The sequence below is a fragment of the Mastigoproctus giganteus genome, chromosome 4 (assembly GCF_048544385.1).
Source record: "Mastigoproctus giganteus isolate SK-2022 chromosome 4, ASM4854438v1, whole genome shotgun sequence".
NCBI lineage: Eukaryota > Metazoa > Arthropoda > Arachnida > Uropygi > Thelyphonidae > Mastigoproctus > Mastigoproctus giganteus.
In genome coordinates this window covers 61,151,320-61,166,340 of record NC_143578.1, presented here as the reverse complement: position 1 = coordinate 61,166,340, position 15,021 = coordinate 61,151,320, and the positions used below count along the sequence as shown (strand labels likewise).

The 15,021-nt window shown below is 36.4% G+C and overlaps 1 protein-coding gene across 1 annotated transcript; it reads right to left on the bottom strand.

Annotated features, from left to right (window-relative positions):
• Positions 1-790: 790 nt before the first annotated feature.
• On the bottom strand, positions 791-6,151 carry LOC150086773 (sulfotransferase ssu-1-like). The gene is made up of 2 exons (XM_090372258.1): positions 6,045-6,151; positions 791-1,682 (listed from the first exon to the last, which is right to left on the bottom strand). Exon 2 carries the CDS (start codon positions 1,673-1,675, stop codon positions 791-793), a length of 885 nt encoding a protein of 294 aa, XP_090228384.1. The 5' UTR covers positions 1,676-1,682; positions 6,045-6,151.
• Positions 6,152-15,021: the final 8,870 nt, after the last annotated feature.

The window sequence follows — 15,021 nt, the reverse complement described above, 5'->3', positions numbered from 1 at the left end:
ATAAACACCGTTTTTGGTATGTTAACACATGTTTTGGATTGGCATTCTGGCGTATCATCCTGTTTAATTATACACAATTTTCAACCGCGTTCAGATGTCCATATAAATACATATATATTTTTCAAATACCTTCCACAAAAAAATATATTTCGAGGTTATTATTGGCAGGACTCAGAATGAACACCGAAACGTTGACCTCGCTTGAATACGCATTGGTAATGTTATCCTGACGAGTGTTGTTTCGCAAAATTTATAATTTCCAGCCATGGTTATTGCTCATTCATATAATTAAGACTACGTGGTTATAAGAATTGGTTAGATGTGTGCGTTAAGCGCCAAGGCAACTAAGGCTATAATTCTGCTTATTATGTATATCCTTAGGCTATTGTTATATGGTGTCTGTAATCTTTGGTATTCTTTGGTCAATTTGCTAGACGAAAAACCCGAGTTCCTAAAAAAAAAAAAAAAAAAAAAACCAAGCGGCCCACGCCTCATATCAACTAAATCAGCCGCTTTGTGGTTGTGCAAAAAGCCCACAAAAATTGCTCGTGTCATTGATGGATTCGAACTCGGGTCTTTTTCACTCAGTGTGGGTGGGAGAACGATTATAACAATTGTGCTACACGCGAGTGCATCATATAAGGAAAGGAATCTTTCAACCAAACACAAGGTAAATTTTATTACTTCATTATCCAAACAGACATGACACTTTTGAATTCTGCCTAATACGGCACCTCAGCAAAAAATGTATAAGAAATTACTATACAACTATAGAAACTGAAGGCCACAGTCATATCTCAAGACCTCTCCACAAGTCAGGAATTTGCGTGTTTCCGATTTTAGCAGCGAACTTTTCATCAAGTCTCTTCGCCTGGTCTTCCGAAAAATAATTTTTCCAATCGCCGACAATCCCTTTACGAAAAAACACACCAGGTCCTGTTATTTCGAATTGCATGACGTCTTCTTTACATTTCATTGAGCTAAATGTACATTGTCTCAAAATGGCATCCATCATTCCTTTCTTAGCAATGAGTTCCTCTGCAGCGCCTCCTAGGAATGAGGCTATCTTTTCAATCACTGGTGGTAAATCGGCTTTCATTTCCTCGTACGTCAGAAGTAGAAAGTTGGGATTGTTTCTATAAGGCCACCACGAAAGGATGTGGTCAAAATAGTCATTCCAATCAACCTCGCCCTTAATGAAGCACTCGAAATACTCGTCAAACGTGCCATCTGCAAAATGATAATCATCTTTAAAAGCTTTAGTATGAAAGTAAAAGGAGACACAGCAATCTTTAGGGTTTCTCACTACCAAAATGTATTTTGCCTTCGGACTGTATTTGAGGTAGGTGGCTGGAAAGTGGGATTTTAATACTCTCGGTGGAGGAAATCGTTCTATTTCTTGTCCTTCAAATTCGAGGAAAGGGATCTCTTTGTAGAGTACTTTTCCTTCGGGCAGCGGTTGGGCGTTGTGCGTCAGGAGGTAGGTTATAAGCTGCACCCAAGTCGTTCCACACTTTGGATATGACACCACAAAAACATCTCCTTCATTGGGCTCGTAGCTTGTAGCATAGTGAAATGCCTCCTCTGGGAACATTACGGACAGATATAATCCATCATAACAGTCGTATGTGGGCTTCTTGGTAACAGGTGGCAAGTTATCTGTTTTGTCATCCATAGTCCGTCTGTAACAAATATAAACAAAAGTACAATTTTTATTAAGCTGAACATTTATATGAAAACTGTCATTTTCATTAATTAAAACACAGCATTATAATTACATTATAACACGATGGTGGATAAGTAAAATAAGGGGAATTTTAATATTTCACGAATATAAACCAGTTGTCAATTTATTAGGTACCCTGATCTAACAGTGCATAGTAGCTCCTTTAGCGCAGAACAGCGTGAAGAAGTCGGTAACTGGTTTCCTGTAGATCAAATACCGGCGTTGACCCAGACTGGACGGTGGTGGATCACTGCCGAGAAAAGTTCGTTTCATTTTATCCCACAAATGCCTAATGAAATATAGTAAAGCCAACCCCATGCTCTTTGGGCATGGGTGCAATATCCCGTTAGAAATAAAACTCTTACGCGATGATAAACTATGAATATGAAGAAAGTTTGGTTGTGGAATTCAGGTGTATATCCCCCGATATCAGGGGAGCTAACGCGTTCCAAAAAACAATCTTACCATCACATTTTCACCGGCAGCTTTCAGTGTTGAAATGTGACACAATGAGTCTATTGAGTCATGCTGCTGTCCTCACTCTCTGGTCATTCGTAGGATGACCAGAGAGTGAGAGGACACAGTGGACCATTTTCCACCTTCTACGTCTAGCATCGTTGTTCCTGTGCCCACTGTAGCCGCAGCTGCTTGTTTTTAGCTGACAAGAGTGGAACTCAGCAATATCGTCTGCTGCCATGCTGATATACCTTCCCCTCCATACACAGTCCCTCAGCATCTTGGTTGGTTGGTTGTAGGGTTTTAAGCGCATTAGAAACTTACGCTATATTGCGCCGTATATAATGTCTGTAAATTGAATGTTCTGTGGTCGATTTGCTGTTTTCTGGGCAAAAAACCGGAGTTCCGGGGAGAACAAAATCATGCTGCCTTCTTCTGAGACTGACTGACAGCTTGGTTGTGAAAAAGATTCATAAAATTCATCACCTCATTGACTGTATTCGAACTCAGGTCTTTTCCACTATTAAATACAGACTGTTATGAAGATGACGCGGTTTGTGAGAAAGGCGGCTGATTCTTTGGTTGATGAGATGTACCTAATAAATTGGCTACTTACTATAAGTTCCCACTATATATTTATTACCATATCCAATTATAACTATGTCCAGGCTAATGTTGAGAAGCGCACCCCAGGTCCGCTTCTCAACACTTGAATACTTGTACTTGTCACTCTATAACTATGTCTTAAAATATAAAATGTTGGTCTTTAGAGACATAACGTAAACAAAACTGGACACTTCGCTATCTAAAAATAAAGTATCATTGCATTACTGCTATGTCATGCACTTCAAATACTAAATGAAGGGAAATTTATCATAGATTATATGTCCAAAGTATGGTTACAGTGATTGCTCAACAAAAACATGCACAAATGGAATCAGTGGATCAGAAATGGTTGCTTAAATATGGCGGACGAGTATTCGAGAGACAGACCATTGAAGCAGCAATCAATATATACAGCATGCAGTTCAATAGCAATCAATATATATATATAGTATACAGTTCAATGCGCTGATAAAATTATTAAAGAAGGATCGAAGCATCAATTTGTTTATCGCAAAGACGTGGTCACCATAACAACAAGAATTATTAATAAAGACGAAAATAAACATAATTTTTATTAAGTGGGATATTGACAGACCAACACCGGAATGAATTTATCTAGGTATTGAAATCTAAGACCCCCGTCAAATCAGTAATGCAACTTTGATCTTGCTCTACTTAAAGCTGAAATATAGCAGTTGCCAGTTTCGGAATGCCAGCAATTCAAAATGCAGTGCATGATTACCTAGTTCTTTACCAAACACTATTAGATGGAATCAAAGTTTGTTAATCGCTGCAATATGTGTTTGGAGGTGGTAAGCAATTATACTGAAAACTAATTTATTCCATGTCTCTGTAACAAATCCATTTTGAAACTTTAGAACACCTTCATAATTCATGTATAAACTTTATGATGTCGAAATATTCGAATCTGCCTGATGTAGACTCGCACATGGGAAAAGTGGGTTGTCCGTGTCGGATATACTGATCAGTACTAATATAACTCACTTTCTGGACATGTAGTTAATCATAAGATTACAAAGCAATAACAGATGGAGGTCGGGAGATATCGTTTTACAGAGCCGTTTAAGTAGACTGGCCTACTTTCCAGATTTCAACATGAAATGCTGAGGATTACAGCTAATTCAGAAGTTGATTACAAATCTGGTTACAAAATAAGAAGCAGCAGATGAAGAAGCAAGTTTAAAAAATATATATTGCAAATCGTTCCTATTAACAAGAAAAGAGGAATCCAACCAGGAAACTTTCCTTTTTAAAATGAAAAATTTTCCAGATAAACCATTGGGAATCTTAATTCAGCTATACCAATTCATTACATTTACTGTTGATAATTTCATTTAAAAACAAAACTGATTACATATTAGAAATCGAAATTATTTTTGTTCGGTTATCAGATCATACTGAAGCTTCAGTGAGAGGATCTAGGATAATTGATCATGCATCCGGCTTTTCACCTGATCGCTGGTACCCGGTCGGGATTTTAAATGTTGTCCAGGGTCTTCGAGTATTCTATGTGGACATTGGCTCGCATAATGCGAGTCAAACTGGTACACTGCCACAAAATGCATTTTACAGATTTTCTTCACACCGTGGCCAAGTTAGTCGTTCTCAGCAAATCTGTTACATATTTTTTCTCCACCAAAAAATAAATTGACAATGAAATATAGAAAATAAACTGAAATTGCAGAGAAAACAAACGCGTATAATACTCCACAAGTGGAGGATTATACGCGTTTCATCTATCTCTGGTTAGCTTGCACATGATACGCTAATGAAAATATTATTCTGTAGCAAGCCAAGTACAAAGAAATCATTGAAATTTAATGATTATTCCCGTTTTTGTTTTTATTCTTGTTAACTGTCACCAATTTTTGGTTTTTTTATAACAGTAGGCAATGACCTCGCCTACTGTTATAAAAAACACAAGTTGAAGTATTTAATCTATGTAAATATGTAAAAATTTAGGAAAAATATTGCATTTTATTATTAAACACAATATATGGATTTGGCATCAAGGCAGTTGCGAAGCTCAAAGCATGGGCTGCATCACATTTTGACAAAGTCATGACACATCTGTCCTACTTTCTGACAATAACAAAGGACTACTGATGTCAATATTTTAGACAATGACCATGCAATATTTGTTCACCGGGAAGCCCATGAATAACAGTGCATTCATTTTTTTTATTGTTTCAATTAATTTGAATTAAATTTAATTTATTATTTTATCAGCATTTGGGTGGTTCGGATGATTCCACTTTTTTCACATATTTCTCTCCAAAGATGCAAGAATGGTAAATAACTGGGAAATAATTTAAAGATTAATTATTTTTAAAATTGCTTAAGAAACAGAAGATGAAAAGGCATAAAATTAAGTGCTCTTATTAGGTAGGTCCTTGATATTACTGAGATTTTATCCAGGAAAGAAAATCTCAGTAGCACTTAATGTAAAATAAAGTAGAAAAATAAGTTCTAGAGAAAACAAAGCGATTTTTTTCTGTATTGAATAATAAATATATTATTTTTTTTCGCCAATAAAATAATTATTTATTCAGGGATAAATAGCGCATGAATCACCCTTAGACGCAGGAGGGTACCTTACATTTTAAGAGCACGTCCCCTAACTTATAATAAATAAACGAATAAAAGCCAGAAAACGTAGATCTTCCTTTCAGAAACATACTTTAAAGTTTATTCTCAGGGTGCCCCAAAATCGAACCGGATTTAGTTCCTGAAATACCGAAATCAAAATTTCTTTCACTTTTTAATTTCATTATTATTTTCTGCAGATTCCTGTATTAAAGATAATTCTTAAGCAGATAATGTATTAATGTTTATCTCCTTTTGCTGACTTTATGCCCCTAGCCTAGTGCTGTGATGGGCTTGCTGTATTTGCAATAAATGAATATTTATTTATATATATAACAGCAGATTTTCTTCTAGCAAAATGATCACTGAAAAAAGGATAAATAACAGTAATAAAAATAAAGTAAATTCGGAAGCTATTAAAATCTAAGGATCTAAAATATACTAGAACCTAACTTGCACGCTAAGCATAACAGAATGTACACAACAAGAAAAGAACGTATATCATATCTCATTAAGAAAAAGATGCGTCATGATAATGAATATTTTATGCGTTAATGAAACACAACTCAAAAGTCATTTGATCGCGGAAGTGTCTTCTTGATTACACCAAAGAGTTTGTCTGTACTATAACAACATCAAATTCACTTACCTGCTGATAAAGCTTTTTGTTACCTCAATAACTGTGGAAGTAATAACGCACAAATAAATCTAACCTTTATTTTGTTTTATCTAATCTTCCTTTTCAGCAATCCTCAGTAAAAACGAAGTTATCTGTACGAGAGTGAATAGTAGACAAGAAGCGCCCTCTATAGTTTATCAACGCTGTGAAGGTCATTCGCGAACAGTCATCAAGAGGCGGTTTTGTTTGATAGCTAGTTTTGTTTCTAAGATATTTTATAGTATTTTTTGTAATTTCTTCTGTTCGAGTACCAAAACAATTGTCTTATGACCAAAGGTCAAGGATGATATTTATAAATGGAATTTTGTTAGTCAGAATGTCCCTAGATTTCTTGAATTTCACGAATTCAACCAATTTAGATGGTGATATATTTATTGATATCGCATACAGGACGATTCTAAAAGAAGCACTTTCAGATGTTGATGAGACACTTATCATGCATCTTGGAGTAAATCATGAAATACCAAAAATTTTTTTAAAACGGTTTACTTCTTTTTAAATCACTCTATAGCTTGTTACTTTGTTGTTGGCAAGAAACCAAGGCCATGAAGTACGAGTATATTGTGCTTACGTGGTATATTTAATGGTAATTATATGGATAGAATTATAGATTATTTTTTTAAAGTGATCAACAACTGCAGCAGGTATATGGTGGAAGCCAGTGAAGAAGACCATATGGTTTTATATTGAGGGTATTGACTTTTGGCGAGAATACAGTTTCATTTACTGGCTATCGAATAGTGACCACTTCTCAGTAATCCCGATAATAGCAGAGGCTCCATGTACAAGGCATATTACCTGTACAAGATAATATGCATTGTACAGGGAGACTCTGCTATTATCGGAGAGAAATGTCTGGAAGACTGGAAGACAGATCTAAAGAATAGAAGGGCAGGCTATGTTGTCCTGGGCCAGAAATCATGGAACAGAGCAGGAAATATGATATATGTGATATATGATATTTATATGACGCACTTCACACAGATTTCTGTGCGATTTTTTGTATGTTCAGTTTCTGTTAAAATATACTGAATAGTCAGTTTGTTTTAAATACATTCTTGAAATGGGTTGCTCCATAACAGCATTACGTGCTCGTAGCATGCCATATAAAGCAGGTTGGGTGAATATGTGTGCAATTCATTGAAAAAATGAAAAAGACGAAAAATTTAAGTGACTTTGCACGTGGCATGGTAGTTGGCACCAGAAGCGTCCGGTATACGCATCTCCGAAACTACAATCTGCTGGGATTTTCACGTACAAAATGTCTCGGGTGTATTGAGATTTGTCTAATAACCAAAAAACATCCAGCCAAAGGCGATTCTGTGTTCAAATACAGCTGTTTGATGCGAAAGGCTAATGGAGACTGACAAGACTTGTGCAGCGTAACAAAGGCTACAACCAGTTAAATAAAACCTAACACAATAATGGTAATCAAAAAAAGGCATTTCAGAACGCATAGCTCGTCATCAAAGATAAAACCCCGTTCAACAAACAGCAAAAAATATGAATGCACGGTTCGGTTTTGTTGAGCTGAGTGGGCTCAGGAACACTAGCACTGGTGTTATGTTCTGTTGTTGTGTCTCTGGCTACTTGACAAATGTCCTTAGGGGAACCTTGCGTTGCTGGCCACTATCACTGGGAGATGAGCCAGGCTGCCCATCATACTCTGGAATTTGAAACTTGTCAAATTACTTTGATTGGCCACTTAATTAGATACATCTACTTAGTAGCGATTAGTTCTCCATAGAATCTATTTGCAGGCGGATACACTGCAGCCATGAAGAATTGTGCCTGGTTGGAAACGATTTCCAGTTAACCTGGGGCATCTCAGGCGATCCTGGTGGAGGCAGTGTATCCATCTGCAAAAGGATTTTTCCAACAGGATGAGCCGTGTCATAAGACAAGAACTGTACAAATGGTTCCGTGAACATGAGAGCGAAGTCAGCCTACTGAGCTCACCCTCCCCGGATTTCAATCCAATTTTACACCTGTGGGATGAGATGGAACGTCTTTCAGAGCTCTCTCCAAAAGTCCAACTTGCAACAACTGTGGGAAGCAATTAAGCAACATGGGCCAGCATCTCTGTGGCACCTTGTTGAGTAGATGCCTCGAAGAATCCAGGCTGTTCTGAGGGCTATATTAGGAACTAATCGCTTCTAAGTAGGTGTACCTAATCAAGTGGCCAATAAAAGTATATTGACAAGTCTCAAATAAGATTCGAGTTGTTTTAATGAATTAGCTCACTAAATTCATGCGTTTTCATCCGATTTGGCCTCGAATGAACGTCCTGAATATTTTGTATTTTAAATAAAGGTCAACCCATTTTTAAATTTCGCCTACTACCAAAAGTTAATTTTTCATAATTGTTGTCCAAACAGTATTTAGCGTTTTGCGTGTTTCATAAACACAGAAATCGTAAAGGTGATTGATATGATCTGGATCGGAAGTGTGTAAAATCCCACTGAAGCCAGACTCTCACAAAGCAATATATATACGTATTCACTATCTGGTGGCAGGCAGCTATACAGTATCACTCAATAGTAGGATTGGTTAGTTGTTGTAGGGTTTTAGTCGTTGATACAACACACTAGGGAGTCCCAACTTTTGGCTATCCTGCTTAACATGGCATTTATAAAATACCAGTACACTTCATATACAGGTAACTCCATGTTACTCAACGTTATAACATTGTATACGTTATCATTTTGATACTTGTACTACGATAAGAGATTTTATTTAGATTTCTTGGAACCGCCACCGAAGATAAGTTCAAGAGATTTAATTGGTTCATTGCACTCTGCGGAAAATGAATCTTTTCACTTTAAGTGCAACAAACATACTAGTTTAAGTGCGTAGTAATTTAAATCATTTACATTGCGTGCTTTGCAGATGACCTAACCGGTTGTTCCTGACTGGCGTAGTTCACACTAACTTCTAAATGAAAACAGCCTTGGCCACTGTTAGTGATAAAGCAAAGGACGTCACCCGGATTGATATGATGACAACTACAGTACGGATGTGGATGCATTTGCTCTACACAAAACGCTAATAACTTCACTATACTGATGAAACCTTTTAATATCAGCATAAAATTTATTTCTTCGTGTGTTTCCACCTTTAAAAAAAGTTCCTTGCTACACATTCGTCAACAAACCTGTCCTGTCAGTTCTTCAGGTTACATATATAGCCATACTACTCCAGAACGTATTATAAAATTAATTATAGTTAAGTTATGTACTATAAAATTAATTTTAACTTTAAAAATCACAGAATAACAAAAAAATTTGAACATATTTTATATAACGCCACAGAAATTCGCAGGAAAGGAACATTTTCAAATTTGGATAATATCGAAATGATTTTGTTTTATGATCATATTCATCATTGTTTATACTTAAAGTTCGAGTATACTATACATCACTCGCCGTTTTACAAATGACTTCTTAGAATTAAGCATTAAACAATAGCATATACATTACACGACGGGACTCGGACCCGGCCTTTCCACGTGGTAAGGAGACCATAGCGACCATTTTGTATTCTAATTTGAAGCTTTGAAACAATGCTGACATATTTAAATTATCAAGACTGGCATTCAACCATATCGAGCAAATCGGGTCGGATTCTAATACTTTTATCAGAAAATCGTAAATCGATCTTTTAATGGATCAAATAATTATTGACTCAAAGAAGATAGCAAAAAACATTCATAAGAAATTGAAATCAAATGACTGTAAACCCCCCTTCTGTTCGCTAACGCCAAACTCAAGCTCCGAATTCCCAGTGAGATGCATCATCGGTGGCAAACACTACACGGGCCACGAAATCAAGTCGGTTAGTAAAATTACTACCCTAGCTGGTCCCGAAGAAACCCCCTAACGATTAAAAAAAAGTCAAGGGCTAGTCAACAAAATCAATCAAATCCGAAATTAACAAGATAACCTCTTCGTTTTATTTGACTAGACTCAACGTTCACAACCATACTTCTGGGAGAAGCAAATCTCCATCTAAAATAACCTCTTGAACTTTAACTACACAGAGAAACCCAAACCTCAGCTAATACAGGTTCTCGTGTATCCTCTACATGCGAGACACTATTTCTTCGAAATAGCCGTTCATGTAGAGGATCGTCTGGTATTCCAGACTAACCTTCTCCACCTTTCATTTCTGCGAACAGATAATGGAATGGCAAGGGACGGGTGGTTAAGGCTCCAAACCCAACTAGCTTCGAGGTAGCAAAGAGAAAAATATGGATATATATAAATAAAGTCAGATGCATGAAGACAAATATCAACTGTACACTGGTGTTCAAAGAAAGTGCATCATCCCTTAAAATCGTAATTGTCATCCGAATAACGTAAGTATATGGCAATATTTCTTACAGATTGCATCAGATAAGATTGACACCCGTACGTGATGACGTAATATTGCATCAGCTGTTAGGGTGCTCTCACGTAGAACGCAGGTGACCGCTTACTTGGAACCAGCAGCGACATTCAGCTGAAGCTTCTCACTGGGTATGAACACATAAAAAGCAGTGACCAGTGCAACTTCTCACTATGCGATGGGGTAGGTTTTACGGGCGCCACTGTATTGCGGCATGTTAATCCCTTTAGCTTTTAGGTAAACTGGACCGTAAAATTGCCCATCAACCCAGTTCAGCGGGTGTCCCGTAATTTTCAGGTGAAACTTATCAAAAGATAAATAATTAGGGGAAAGGAGAGGGAGCAGGTTGTTTACTAATGCCCATCGCAAGACATTTTCTTGCGATGGGTATTTTATTCCCTTCCTCTTTCAATTATTTCAACGAATTGTTGAAATAATTGAAAGAGAAAGGGAATAAAATTTTTGCAATCGAAGAATTTAAAATTTATCAATGAAAAAAAAAAAAAAACATTAAAGTTGCGAAGTGTTCAGAAGCTATATATAAATAAGTGTTATGTATTGATAGCAGTTGAGGAGAATGGGGAAAAAATAAATTAGAAAAGAGGAGGAAGCATAGTTACAAATCGAAAAAGTAAAAAACATAATAAAAAAAGACAAAAAATAATACATTTTGAACCTAAGATATAATATACATAAGTACATTGTCCCATGCCGAACAAACCTGGCAACTCTTCCAGTGTCAACTACCAAAATTGTACAAAAAACGATAATTTTACTTTTTAAAGACTAATCTCCGCCCTATACATGGTTACCAGCCTTCCTCGTTTCCGAGGAAGTCCTAGGACATGTCCTAGTTTTTAGGGCGTCCTCGGATGTACCGCGGATTTTACACTTGTGTCCTAGTTTTTTTATAAATAAATAAAAAAAAAATCACATCGTAAAATTAATTTTCATTAAATATTCTGTGCTTTTGCACCTTCGGTCAATACAAACAGAATAAATAAAATTAATGCGCTGATTGCATTCAGTGGACTGTATTACCTCAAAATTACACAAGTCAAATTATGACTTCGTTACCTCTCTCTCGAACTCAACATTTTATAATTACTTACTTTGTAATCCAAACTTATTGAGAATTATTGGTAGTAACAATAAATACCATATCGTAATTTTTAAGACAAAAAAAAAAAGGAAGAATAAGATGACTACGCTTTCTCTTCCCATATCCCATATATATATATATTATGTGATATTTGGACCTGAGTGCGCAGAGCAGCAGCAAAGGATATAAAAGCTTATATATGTGAGGTAGAATTAATAAATTACACAAAATGCCAAAACTAATAGGAGAAGGATAGCATAAATCGGAGATGTTGAAGCCGTGAGAAGGAATGTAAATATCCTAATGAAATAATGAATTTAGCAAAATTATAGGCTGAATTGAATAGCCCATTAGAGAGAAGTGATTAAGTTAATATACGGAGTAATAGCCAGCATCAAATAGGGGTGGGCAATTTTGGTCCCAGAGAGGGGTAGAGAAATTATAAAATTATAATCTGATGTTAGCTAACATCAGATTTTAGTTTCTCTACCTCTTTTATATATTTCTCTACTAAAAATAATCTGATGTTAGCTAACATCAGATTTTAATTTTATAATTTCTCTACCCCTTTCTGGGACCAAAATTGCCCACTCATATTTGATGCCGGCCACTCCGTATATTAATTTAATCATTTTTGCTTTACAGCTCCTTTCTCTCTAATTGGCTATTCAATTCAGCCTATAATTTTGCTTATAGGATCATTAGGATATTCACAATTTCTCTTCCTCACGCCTTCAACATCTCCAATCTCTGCTATCCTTCTATTAGTTTTGGCATTTTGTGTAATTTATACGCATCTAGCTTCATACTTTTAAACAGACTTATTAATTCTACCTCACATATATATATATATATTTAATATAAAATAGATTTATATATATATATATATATACAGTATATATATATATATATATATACAGTATATATATATATATATATATTCTGTTTCCCCCCACATTGGTCGTCAAATCAAAGCCCATGTTGAAATTAATGTGTGGCGTCGACAACCAGCGAGCTTAAATAAAAATTCTTTTAAGCAAGCAGGGGGATTAGCACAACCAGCACTAACTAATTCCGATACGTGTTTGCGGACCCCCACTGTCTCGCGTGACTTGGTGGACAGGGGGATGAATCACATTTTCCATTAACGGATTAAATTTGGATGATTATCAGTGATTTTTAGGTATAGCTTAGTAATGTAAATCATACAACATACATTTTTCATATTAATTAATTTTCATTTAATGTTAACTGCAGAAGGAAAACCGAGATTAATTAGAAGGGAGGAAATATGAACCGACGGGTGTTCATTTAAAATATAATGCATATTTTACGCACCGTGCAGGCTGCAATTTGTTGTACAAAGCAAAACAATAATAAACTTTTTAAAAAAAAGTTTCAATGATAATAAAATTTAATGTGATGTTTTTAGAAACAATAAGTATAAATCTAGAAACTGAAGTAATGAAAAGTTCAATTTAGATATTCCAAAACTATTTCTTCGTTGTCATAACGATTATTTATTTAATTTTTTTTTTCAAGATTGAAAACAATAAGGAACTGATGGGCATACCCAAAGTCTGTACATTACAGTAGGCAAAATTTTGAATATCATAATTTATGTAACGAATTGGAAGTTTCTAAATATTTAGAACGAACAGAACGCTGTTTCCATTTCGAATAATAAAAACACTGACTGACCGACTATTCCATAAAAGTCAGTCTGAAATCAAAATTTCAGTATCCATGTTTAAAACTTTTGGATTACAAGTTTTCTCTACATTTCCGTGAATTCCTGCTTTCTACAGCAACCGCAGTTCTAAAAATTGCCTGAAGGCCAGATTAATAACAGAGGTGTGAACAACGCGTACCCAGTTGAGTGACATCTGTACTTCCCTGAGACCCAGTAAGCTTTAATTGTTGAGGTAAGCTGGGGGATTAAAACAAGAAGCGATGCCGCTGTCCACACGCTCTTATTGTATGCACTCCCATTGACTTACATTGTTCATTTAGGCTGCTGTTTCCAAGTAAGCGGTCACCTGCGTTCTACGTGTGAGCACCCTTACTTTCAGCTATATAAGCACGCTCTGCAGGAGTTGCAGTCATTCCTTGCTTGTGTCAGAATGGCGAGTTACGTGCAGTTGACGCTACGAAGAAAGAGTGCTATTGTTGATTTACATGAGGAAGGATGTTCTTCCCGTCGTATTGCTTATAGAGTGCTTGTAATCAGTCGATAGCGAGTAGATTTCTTTCCAAACTCAAGAATACTGGTTCTGCTGAAAGGAAAAAAGAAACTGGACGCAAACGAGTCTTTACGCCAAAACAGGATCGCGTTTTGAAGCGCTTATGCCTTAAAAACTGTAAAGCTTCTTCGTCTGAACTGAAAAGAGAATGGGAAGAACAAACAGGAGTGGTAGCAAGTGCAGTAACAGTCAGAGGACGCCTCTTCAAAATTGGACTTGTAGCCCGTTGTCCTAAGAAGAAGCCCCCCCCCCCTCACACAAAAAATGAAAAAGGCCCGATTAATTTGGTGCAAGGAGCATGTCAAATGGACCCCCGAGTAGTGGAAGTCAGTTATTTTCTAGGATAAGAAGAAATTCAACCTGCATGGCTCTGATGAGAGACAAACGATTCGCCGTAGACGTGGTGAAGAATACCACCCAGACTGTATGGTGTCTACAGTGAAATTCCCTACCAGCCAAATGATATGGGGGTGAATTTCATATCACCTGCAGTTTATAAAAGGTTCCGTAAATGCCAATGGATACCTGGCTATATTGGAAGGCAAATTGCTGCCAACCATTAGAGACCGTTTCAACCTGCCAAGTAACTGCATCTTTCAGGACCACTCCACTCCTTGTCATCGGGCGAAAAGTGTAAGTAGGCACTTCTGGAGTTACTTTAGCTTCATTTCTGCATTAGAGGTTCGACTGCAATGTGTTTACATTTGTTACAGCTGAAAAAATGGTTGGAAGAACGGTCCATTACAACTGTTAGCTGGCCAGGAAACAGCCCGGACCTGAATCCTATAGAGAACTGTTGGCATCGTGTGGAATCTGCAGTTGCCAGAAAGAAACCAAAGGCACTTTGTGAACTTGAGGAGGCCATAATCCGTGTTTAGAATCACGAACTATCAGTTGATTATCTTCGAAAATTGATCTTGTCAATGCCTCGACGGTGTGCTGCTGCCATCAGGGCCAGAGTCGGTTAAACTAAATATTAGTTTGCACCTGGTGAGCTTTTCATTTTGTTTTCCATTTAAAATGAGAAACTGAAGCAAACTGGGGACTTCTAATAAAATTTCAGTAATAATTGTCGTGTTTACCAAAAATGTTGTATAAAGGTTGCAAATGCTCATTTTGTAATATTTTGAGAGCACCTGTCAAATATTACTTAGCTTTGCCTTCACTATTAATAAATATCTTTTGTTTATATTTCTATTTGTGATTATAGTCATTA